This window comes from Dreissena polymorpha, chromosome 4 (genome assembly GCF_020536995.1).
Source record: "Dreissena polymorpha isolate Duluth1 chromosome 4, UMN_Dpol_1.0, whole genome shotgun sequence".
NCBI lineage: Eukaryota > Metazoa > Mollusca > Bivalvia > Myida > Dreissenidae > Dreissena > Dreissena polymorpha.
Genome location: NC_068358.1, coordinates 124,556,476 through 124,568,206, shown reverse-complemented (window position 1 = coordinate 124,568,206; position 11,731 = coordinate 124,556,476). Strand labels below are relative to the sequence as shown.

Here is an 11,731-nt window from a genome sequence, read left to right as displayed (position 1 = left end):
CTAACGTATCTTTAAGTCAAAATACAAACTCGCATCGCAAAAAAAAGTGTTGATGGTTAGTAGAAATTCCTTTTTTCTAACTTCACTGTCTTGCACGACCGTCTCACCACGATTAACTTGTGTAGTGTATGATATTGTGTCACGATATATGCATAATATCCCGGCTGTTTGCTTTATTGTGCATCGAGATACAACGAACAGCACATTTGTATATGATATCATATCACGGAGTGTAGGACATTAGCCCTCTGGGACATTAGCCCCTAGGACAAAAGCCCCTAGGACATTATCCCCTTTGGACATTAGCCCCCTAGGACATTTGCCCCTTAGAACATAAGCCCCTACCTATTTTTACATTCATTTTTTAGGTATTTAATTTTATCTTTTTTTTAATGAATGGAATTAATGGGTTGTTTAAAAAAGAAACAGCAACAACAACACAATTTGTTTCTTATGTATCTAATTGTTAGGTAAATTTAGACTTATGTATGGTGTCAGATAGCAAAATGTTTGCAAAATAAATTGAGTCCAAAGAAACAAATAGTAAAGAAATTGTAAACAAAACACTAAAATTTACGTGTGTGGTACAAGCTATATATTGTTTGTATTTACATATGAAATTTAAAAAATGGAATAAAAAAATGCTTACTTTAAAAAAAGTTTTGGACGTTTTAAAACACCTGGGGGCTAATGTCCTAGCGTGCACTTTTTTGAAGGGGCTTTTGTCCTAGGGGCTAATGTCCTAGGGGCTAATGTCCCAGAGGGCTAATGTCCGTACCCCCATATCACGACAGATTCCGACCAGCACCCATATGTGTGATTTTGTCACGGTAGGTGCCGATAAACACAAATGTGTGTAAAATAGCGTGACAATAGATTCCGACCAGCAGCATAATGTGTGATATTGTGTCGACAAACACGGTTTTGTTGAAATTGTTGCACGACATGCAAAGACAACGGTAGTGTGATATTGTGTAACGAATACTTACTAGTATGCAACAACAACAACAACAACTACTACTACTACTACTACTACTACTACTACTACTACTACTACTACTACTACTACTACTACTACTACTACTACTACTACTACTACTACTACTACTACTTACTACTACTACTACTACTACTATTACTACTACTACTACTACTACTACTACTACTACTACTACTACTACTACTACTACTACTACTACTACTACTACTACTACTACTACTACTACTACTACTACTACTACTACTACTACTACTACTACTACTACTACTACTACTACTACTACTACTACTACTACTACTACTACTACTACTACTACTACTACTACTACTACTACTACTACTACTACTACTACTACTACTACAACTACGTACTACTACTACTACTACTACTACTACTACTACTACTACTACTACACTACTACTACTACTACTACTACTACTACTACTACTACTGGTACGATACGACTTCTACTACGGACTACTACGACTACGACGCACCTACTTCGACTACTCACGTACGTACTGACTGCACTACTACTACTACTACGACTGTACTACGACACTACTACTACTACTACTACTACTACTACTACTGACTACGACTATACTACGACTACTACTCACTGCGACTACTACTATGACTACGACTTCGAACTATTTACGACTACTACTCCACTACTACTACTACTACTACTTGACTACTACTACTACGAATACTACTACTACTACTACTACTACTACTACTACACTCTCGACTACTACTACTACTACTAGACTACTACTACTCCTCTACTACTACTAGTTGTTGTTTCATAGTTAATAAAAGAGTTAATTCGTTTTAATAAGGCCAGTTTACAGTTAAGTTTACTACATAGGCTACACTGTTTATGTGCGATTGCCATGTAAGATGCTCATCAATCGTAACTCCTAGTAAATTAAATTCTTTGATTTGTTCAAGGATAATACCATTAATATTAAGTCTAAGATTGTGGGCAGAACTACGAGCTTTTGATAAAATCATACATTAATTTTTGTTTGGATGAATTTACATGTTATTAAAGGGGCATCGTGTTGCTATACTTTCCAAATCATTTTGCAAATATAATTGTATATTTTTTGAATGTTATAATCCGATACGTGTAATGTTGAATCGTCAGCGTAAAGATCAATTGTTGAGTTTTTAACGAAGGATGGGATGTCATTAATGTAAATAAGAAATAAAATAGACCCAAGTATAGAGCAATAATAATATTAATAATTATAATAATAATACTAATAAAATAATACATATAGCAAGTTTCCTTCGTCGTGATAACACGTGTACTATAGCTATGCGATAAAACGTGTTTAATTAGGTAACCCAATATTTAAATGACACTCTTAAAACCATAACGATTAAAACACAACAACAAAAAAACAAGTGTTTGCTTGGTAACAAGACACAAGGCGACACGACAAGAAAGACAACTCCTCTGCCTTCTCTGTGTATAATATCGCCCCATTGGTGCAAAAAGGTACCATGTGACATTGAAATTAGAAGGCTCATGGTGCCTTTTTGCATCAATGGGTGATATGTACTCGTGATTGTACGTAGCAGCTATGAATCGGTCATGGCTGATCACAATAAACAGACAAAATAGTATCTTTCCACATTGACATACCAAACATTACTAGTTGTCATAACGCTACAATGATATCTGCCTGATATAGCGCTGCCTGATACATATTGTTTTATATGAGTCGATGTTCGGAGATAAGCCATATTATTCAAAATCAACGTTTAAGTCATCAGGTTTAGTCAAATAGATTCGGATTCGACAAAAATACATTTTGAAACCAAGCTGTAATATACGTTAGACGCACCAAGCGACACAAACAGCAGAAAACATATTTTACAAATATTAAGCGCAAGTTGTCATGTAGTCATTATTAAAACGTCAAACATTAAAATCATATACAATCCCTCAAAAATGCAGTGTCGTAGCGATTTTGTATTCATTATTTCTTTAAAATGTTGACGTAGATGTAAGACTCGCCGTTATTCTATCCTAAGCCTCGCCTGATATATTGATATCCTAAGCCTCGCCTGATATATTGATAAACTGGCAGTAACATGTTATTCTCTATAGATCTTCATACTGAACATAGTTACACAGAAAATAAGGCTTTGTTCGGTAATATTCGTACAACGTATGCAACAAAAATACATGATTAAACAATTAACCGGTTCTGAGAGTTTCCTTTTGTTTTGTTTTATAAATACTAACAAATGAAATAAAGATGAAAAAAACTAGCATTATTCCGGATCTAATACTAACCTTACTGTATTACTCGAAAATGTAAAATACATAACCAGTAGCAGAAACAGACTGTTATAACGCGAATGTAATTACTGGCAAGGCAACCTACGTACATATACTAGTCAATGCCTGTCCAGTGATAATATAAAATAAAGAGATATCAACTGTATAACAAAATACATCTTGTTAAATCAGGCACTCAGTAAAATGGCGGACAAAATAGCGGACAAGCGACTTTCGGTTGCGGTTAGCGGCAAACTGGGCGAGGAGGAGAGTGGAACCCTGGGAGACGGATCCACCCTCAAGTCGCTTCTGCTGCAAAGGGATAAAGCATCCATAGTGAGGGAACAGACGTTGTTCGAAGGGTTCTTTAACCAGCTGACTAACGCTAAAAAACCCGTGTCGTTTTCGGATACAGGAGAGTATATGAAAAAGGAAACAAATGAGAATTTCGTTTTTGATACAAGCTCCGAGGAAGCAGAGACGCAGAACAATTATCTGGTCACGAAAAGCGCGAAAAGTGCTAAGAAACACAGATTATCGCGGGAACAGACACTGTTTATGGACGAATTTTTAAAACTGCAGGCGGAATACAGTGATGTGTTGCCTTCAATGACCGAGGAGACAGGATTAACGCACGTGTCTGCGGAGTCATTAAACGACATTGGAATAAAACGGTTTTCAACAAAGCATAGCGATATGACAAAAATTGATAAATTCTTACAGGAAACTTTGTATGATTGAACAGATTATGTTTTGGATTATATTCAGGGTCAAGTCGTGCGATTAATGTGAACATCCGCAATTCATCTGTTGGATTAAATTAACTACCACTAGTACCAGCCTTCTGTTACAAAAAGTGTTGTATACATACGATATGACTATAACTGTTTTTACTGTTACCGCTCTGCAATAAAGAACACAACGGGTCTCTAGTTTTTTTCTTCTTTGTACACATTGAAAGGGGCCTTTTCACATTTTGGTAAATTGACAAAATTTAAAAAAGTTGTCTCAGATTCGCAAATTTTCGTTTAAGTTAGGATATTTATGAGGAAATAGTAATGCTGAACATTTACCATGCTATAAAATATCCATTACATGCATCTTTTGTCGATTTAAAAACCTGAAAATTATAAAGCGTTGCAACGCGAAACGATTGATTAACGATAATTTGGAAAGTTATGTTGTTGTCGTTATATTTGGTGAAATTACGAGGATTGCTTATATAAAGTAAAAAATACATCTTCTCATCTAAGACTTTTACACCCTTTTAATTGTATTCTTTTTTTACTGTAGATTTTTTGGTCCAATGTTTAAATTTATCAATATAAAGCATTTAATGACACCTTCAATACATGCCAAAATCTGTGAAAAGGCCCGACGCATATAAAACATGTGTTACTGTGTCAAATGGTTATATCACGCATATTCGTGATATTGACACGTTTTAGTCATTCAAGATTTAAAGCAATATTATTTGTATTCATTTTTTTCATGGCAAATACATTAAATGAAAACAGTTTTCTTCATAAAGAGGTATTTGAAAATATTTATTAAAATGAAAAATCCCAGTGTGTATCGAACTCGCAACTTTCGAACCCATACGAAGAAATGACATGAACAATCTTTTTAATTTACTGTACAATTTCGGAAAATTATGTATCAAGATTGTGGTAACTACGGTGGCATAAAGGTGACATTCACTCCTTTCTTGTTAAATTGCACTCCTCTTTTTTTATATCTCGTGGCCTCGACTTAGTAACTCGATGCCACGACTTACTAACTCGTGGCCACAAGTTAGCTGTGTCATGGCCACGAGATAGAAAAACAGAGCAGTGCAAAACTAAATAAAACAGGAGTGCAATTAAAAAATGAGGGATGCAGTAAGTAAAGGAAGGGTGCATTAGACAAAAGAGGAGAGAATTTTCAGCTATCAAAAGATTCCGACTTAGCTAACTCGTGACCACGAGTTAGTCAGCAAATCAAATTGTTCCACATGGTCGTTCATGGTGATCTTTATACAAAGAGAAGTAATCATCAACAAAAGAGAAGAGAATTTTAGCTATCTCGAGATCCCGACTTAGCTAAATCGTGGCCACGAGTTACTCAGACAATGAAATTGTTCCATAATTATGGTTATTCATGGTGATCTTTATACAAAGGGAAGAAATCATCACAGTAAAAGCCCGCTGTGGCCAGATATATATATATATATATATATATATATATGCGTACAAAATATTTGCACATGTTACGCAAAACTTGGCCACGAGATAGCTAAAATTCTCTCCTCTTTTGTTTTATTTACCCTTCTTTTATTAACTGCACCGCTCTTTTTATAATTGCACTCCTCTTTTATTAAGTTTTGCACTCCTCTTTTTTGTATCTCGTGGCCTCGACTTATTAACTCGTGGCCACAACATAGCTAACTCGCGGCCACGAGATAGTAAGTTGTAGCCACGAGATAGAAAAAGAGGAGTGCAAATTTAAAAAAAAGAGGAGTGAATGTCACATCTATGCCACCGTAGGTTACACTTCAACCATTTATTTTTGTTTAGAAAAAGTGTAACTTTATAGATTGGGGTATGTCGTTGTTCGGGCGGTTGGGACGTCGGCGTCAGGCTGCGTCAATTTTAGGATTCAAAAACGTATAAATAAATGACTTGAGGTAATGAAACTGTATATACAGATATCTAATATCAGGGCCATGCTTAGGTCTGCATGTGAGAGAATTTGTGTCAGGGTCAAGAACACAGTTACTTAAAATAAAATAAAAATTATATACGGTTTCTGCTAAATAGTTGAAAAAGGGCTAATTGAGCAATAAAATCATTAATTTTCGATGGAATTTTCACTTTTTTAAATAATAAAGCGTCCAAAAAGGAACGTGAAAGTCGTTTAAGAAAACACGATCAGTAATTTTCGTCATTTACATGTAATACACCATTATTTAACCCTTATATACGAATGGTTTTCAAGAAAACAGCAACACTTGATACCGTTTCGTTACTTTAAACTTGCTTGGTCAACTTTGAAGTATTACGCCCCAGAATCTCCTTATAGCTCCGTCACACCGGACTGGCGTCTTTACGGCGACCTAAGACTGAGTTTCTGGAAATTTCTGATTGTCGTAGTAAGGACGCCAATGACTTTTTCGTTAACAATGCTGTTTTTCGCCTGTCACACCAGCGTCCTGGTTTATGGCGTTCTGCGCGTCCTCGCGGCGTCCTTAATACGTCCCTAAAGACGCACTGGGGTCGCAGTACAAACGCCATAGTCGTAGTAGGGTCGCAATAGACGCCGTAAGGACGCAATGAAATCGTAGTAAGGACGCCATAGTCTTTCTGAGGACGCAATAGACGTACAAAGGACGTACTAAAGTCGCAATAAGGTCGCCGTACGTTCGCCTTGCAGTCAATTGTCATTTTCTGTGGGTTTGAGCGGCAACCACACGACGTCCATGGCGACCTTACAGCGACCCTACCACGTCCCTACTACGACTATTGCGACCTTAACAGAACGCCGTAAAAACGCCGGACTTCGGCGACCACTTTGAACATGTTCAAAGTGGTCGCCGTGGGCTCGCGCCCTGAGCAATTTTCGGCGTCTTCACTGTGTCCTCTTGCGTCCTTACTGCCGTCCTCCGGCGTCTATGGCGTCCTCACTGCGACCTGGGTCGACATAAGGACACAGTAAGGACGCCAGTCCGGTGTGACGGGGGTATTATACCGTGACACAACTTACTATATCTTTCTGGGAAGGCCACTATCTCGCGCAAGTGAAAAGTACGCAACTCGGCGGTCAGTTTCAGAGACTCTTTATTGCAGCTTTTCTTGAACAAAAGCATCAAATGAACACAAATTTTTATGTAATATCAACAAATATATATAATATAATAAACCGTTATTTATACTAATATTTGAAGAGAAACATTCATAGAATATTGACAGATATTTCCCGATCAGCATAATTCAGTGGAACTCAGTGCAGAAGGAAAACAAGCTCGATAAATATGTTGCCAAAAGTTTTTCTTCGCTAAAATATATTAAGAATAAATCTTCGAACAATATGGACGTTATTGGGATTCAACTTATTCCGAATTACAAACAAATTCATATACGTACACTTGTGTAACATCAACATGCGCGTATTGCTAAAATATTTGTGGCAATTTTGAATGACAATAATTCACGTTGTGGATTTATTAAGGGCGTGTGTATTTGTACCACATGTTAATTTGCGGAAAATCCAGTTTTGAAGAAGTTCTAAATAACAGCTAGTCAAATACTAATTCAGCAAGATAACCCACAAATTCAGTGAAATTAAAACAAACGGATTGTTAAAACTATTCAGCCGATTTCTGTCTAGGCGTATTTTTGTCCCGACTTATTTCTTATTGTGTTTAAAACAACGGTTACGTGTATAGAAATTACAAGGAATCCAAATATTTCCCGCGAGCAAGTGAGAACGTTACATGAAATCATATTGACCATCACCAAATGTATGGAAAGCTAAGCACGAGTTGACCTTTTACCGAGATATACATTTTACACTGAACACTGGTTCTCCGAAATATTATATATAACAGAACAACATGAAATGGATTTCTATATAGTACAGCTATACATATACCGGTAAATTGAACATTTCTTTTTCGCGAAAGAGTAAGTAACACAGATTTATACAGAAACGTGACGTTGAAATGTAAAATAGCACATATTAGGCTAACAATAACAAAAACACCGAAGATATAAGTAAACTGTTAACATCCAGAGTACAATAATAAATGCTGCTGACGTGACATCTGGCTAGCTGGTTATATGGCATTTTGCACAAAGGCACTTTCCCAGTAGAAGTCGTTAATAAATAAAAACAACACGAAGTAAATATAAACATTTTCAATATACATACATTTATAACCAATTAAATATAATAGAAGACGTAATATTCTTGAGTTATTAAACTATTTACACTAGCGTTTCTTGTTCATACGTCGCTTCTTTCGGCCTTTCCGACGCCATGTTATCCCACTGACGCCATCTATCTTTTTGCCACTCGTTTTCTACTTCCGGTGTGGAGCGACTGAAATTCAAGGGTCGCTGGATAGAGGAAGTGACACGAGGGGATTTGGGGGCGGCGCGAGATAACGCACTGTTCAAGGGGACGACCACCCGTGGATTGTCCGAGTTCTGCCGCATGTATGTTGGGGAGGGAATGGAGAGAGTCTTAGGTTTCCAGTACAGTTCCGAATGCGGTCGCTCTTCGTGAAACGAATGAGGTCGCGCGCTGAATTTCTCTTGACTAGAAAGATCGCGAGGGGTTGCGGAGAGCTCGGCTCGCGAATGTCTTTGAGGTCGCTTCACTTCCGGTGGGCTCGGCGTGTTTTCGATCACTAAATGAAATTTTGGCCTGTCCGTAACTGGCAGAACGCTATTTATGTCACTTTTCCGTCGTGCTGGCGCTTCGTCGTGTTCCGCGTCGTTGTTGAACACGAATTTTCGATTTACGGTCGGCGTGAGAAACTCGGCGCTTCTCGCAACACGCAGAGGCCCCGTGGAGAGCGCTGCCACGTCCCGAAAGTGGAGATTCGTCTCGCTGACGGGCGAGTGAGGCAAGGAGACGTCACTGTCGTCGTAAACATCGCCGTACGTGTCTGCATCTCCATCCACCCTATAATGAACAGCAGGATTTATTAAACGGCGTTGCAAGAAAATCACGTTAACTGGATTTGAAAATGACTAAATGAATACTATGCATGTAATACCTATGTAATAAATTTATCAAAATGGTATTATTAATTAAAAACTTCAATTTCGGGCGTCAAGCTGAAATTAATCCGGAAGGGTGTTCTACTTGTTCTACTTTTAAATTAAAAGGGACTTCAAATGAGCAAAATAACCCTCCTGACTATGGCGCATGTTTAACATATATATTCGTTAATTGATAATCAACAATCGAAGTTGTAAAAAATAACAAGCGTTTGTAACGCTTTTCATCGAAAATTTTGCAAAGGCGTGTATTACCGACTTAGAGTTATAACTCAAATTTCAAAAGCCATTCTGATGCAGCGGCAGATAAAAAGCTTTTTACTCTCAAGATCCTGCTTTTTCCTTGTTTTTATCATTAATTTTAAATCTATTCTAAATATAACTGTTTTATTAGAAATTCTAAATATTACTGTTTCATTAGAAATAATATTCAAAAAGAAAAGCACACACGAAAATCTGTGAATTAGTCCCTTTGATGTATTCTAGCTTATATATTGAAAGATAACAAGAAAACATAAATTTACATGTATTACCCAGTATCGGCTGATATCCGCTTCAGGATCTGCTCAGTTGTCTCCGGATCTGACTCCAACAACATTTGTAAAATTTCGTCATGAACCGTTGCGGGAATCTGCGAGTGAAAAACAGTATTGTAAGAGTTGTTTCCCTTGGACTTGAAGAGAACAAATGTGTCCAAAACGGAAATTTGTGTATGAATATAGCCTCTACAATATTAATTACTTAAATAGCGTGATAGAGAATATATGCAAAGCTAATGTGTATTTCAATTGGTATAATAACAGACACCACACTGTGGCTATGTTTTACACTAATGGCGTTTTAATTGAAGGTTACAGATGGCGCAAAGTAAATGCAAAGAGAAACATGGGCGGAACAAGTACGTATGCTAGATAGGACCACATGTTTCACGAGTCCTATTCCTTTACGGAAGGATATCATAATTTATATTTTTAATCACGCTTTCGTGTGATGATTTTCAGTTGTAATATATGTAATGAAAACAAGCGTATGTTAATTAGTCGCATTTCCCGTTTGATGCAAATAACATGATTCGTGTTTAAAAGATATAATATGTTAAACAACAAAAACATGTGAAAACAAATTCTATTAGAAAAATAAAGTTAATAAAGGTCCTAAAATGTGTCTTTCATAAAGGCTCATCGGCCATATTCAATCTTACAGGACAACATTTCTTGAAATAACAAAATTGCCAAATCAGCATATGCAAAGAAGCATATTTAAGCCTCATTGGAAAACATATCTTTGAAGCCAAACGTTCCTATCAGCATACGTGCAAAAATATTAATAAGCCCTTCTAGCTCGCAAATAACACCAGCCCTTTAAGAACAAGTGTCCTTTCAGTATGCATGTGTATTTGAACAAAAGACTGACAACCATCGTAACTCTCTTGAGACGAATCATGATCATAAAACGCCCTTCTGCAGAACTGGTGAACACCAGTGTTTCCAAAACCACTGAAATGCACGTGCTTCGCCCGCTCAACTAGAAGAGCATCTACTGTATCAGACACTACCTGACTGAGTAAGCGGAGTGGTAAAAAGTTACAGACTGTCTAGGTTTTTTTTACGAGCTTTCAAACTGGACTTTATAAGCATGTGCGTCAAGTGTCGTTCCAGGTAAGCCTGTACAGTTCGTACAGGCTAAACAGGAACTACACTTTATGGAATTTTTCGTTTAAAGGAAGTCTCTTCTATACGAAAATCCAGCGTAGGCAGAAAGTGTCGCCCTTAATAGGCATTTGCGGACTGCAAAGGCTAATATGGGACGACACTTTACTCACATGCATTAAGCCCATTTTTTCCAGAACGGGGCTTATAGACATGCACGCGTTCCGCCCGCTCACCTGGAAGAGCATCTGGTGGTGATCGATGAGCGTGTGGATGACGTCGATGACCTCCTCGCGTTCCTCAGCGCGCGCCACGCTCTCGACAGTGAACTCCTTGGCGCCGGCCTTCGCCTTGTGCAGGATGTTGGGGCCGAACAGCGTGGCCAGGTTGTGTGAGTCCATCTTGTTGCCCGCCACCTGATTGGAGAGATTGAGTTCATATGTAAGAGGAACTAAGCGTAGCATACGCATGGCGGCAGTGATCGGTTTTTTGGTATGATTATGAAATGAATTGTGTTTTAACAAAAGTTTTAGAATCATGAATTTAATAATTGTTATTTTTAATAAGCATGCGGAATTAATGCGTTTATTCCAACACAGAGAATGGTCAGCCCCAAAACAACAACATTCACAACAACACCCATGTTTTATTTAACGATATGAAATTCAAAACATTAAAAATATTCACTATTCGGTGTAAACTATTCAATTCAATAACGACAGTAAATCGTCCGCAAACAAACAAATATGAATTGATATTAACACATGTATGCCTAGCGTCTAGAAAAAAAGGCCTTGGCAAACAGCGTAGACCCAGATGAGACGCGGCATGATGCGGCGTCTCATCTGGGTATGCGCTGTTTGCTTAAAGGAATTTCTGTAAGAAATATTCTAAATATAGAAATAAATATAATAGACATCCCTAATTTAATTTTGGAAATAGATTGATCCAATTTAGAAGGATGGGAAAGTCCACTAGGCATCCGCGATATTGAACAGAAAGAATATGGCGACGT

At 37.5% G+C, this 11,731-nt stretch overlaps 1 protein-coding gene across 2 annotated transcripts in view; it reads right to left on the bottom strand.

Moving 5' to 3' along the window:
- Positions 1–7,100: 7,100 nt before the first annotated feature.
- The window catches only part of LOC127875878 (rho GTPase-activating protein 6-like), a 50,889-nt gene continuing 46,258 nt past the window's right edge, over positions 7,101–11,731 (bottom strand). For both annotated transcript variants that reach the window (XM_052420614.1, XM_052420613.1), the window contains 3 exons: positions 10,953–11,132; positions 9,601–9,698; positions 7,101–8,969 (listed from right to left, as the gene is read on the bottom strand). In XM_052420614.1, the coding sequence (XP_052276574.1) occupies positions 8,267–8,969; positions 9,601–9,698; positions 10,953–11,132 (981 nt within the window). In that variant the 3' untranslated portion in view covers positions 7,101–8,266. The remainder of the gene's footprint in view (positions 8,970–9,600; positions 9,699–10,952; positions 11,133–11,731) is intronic.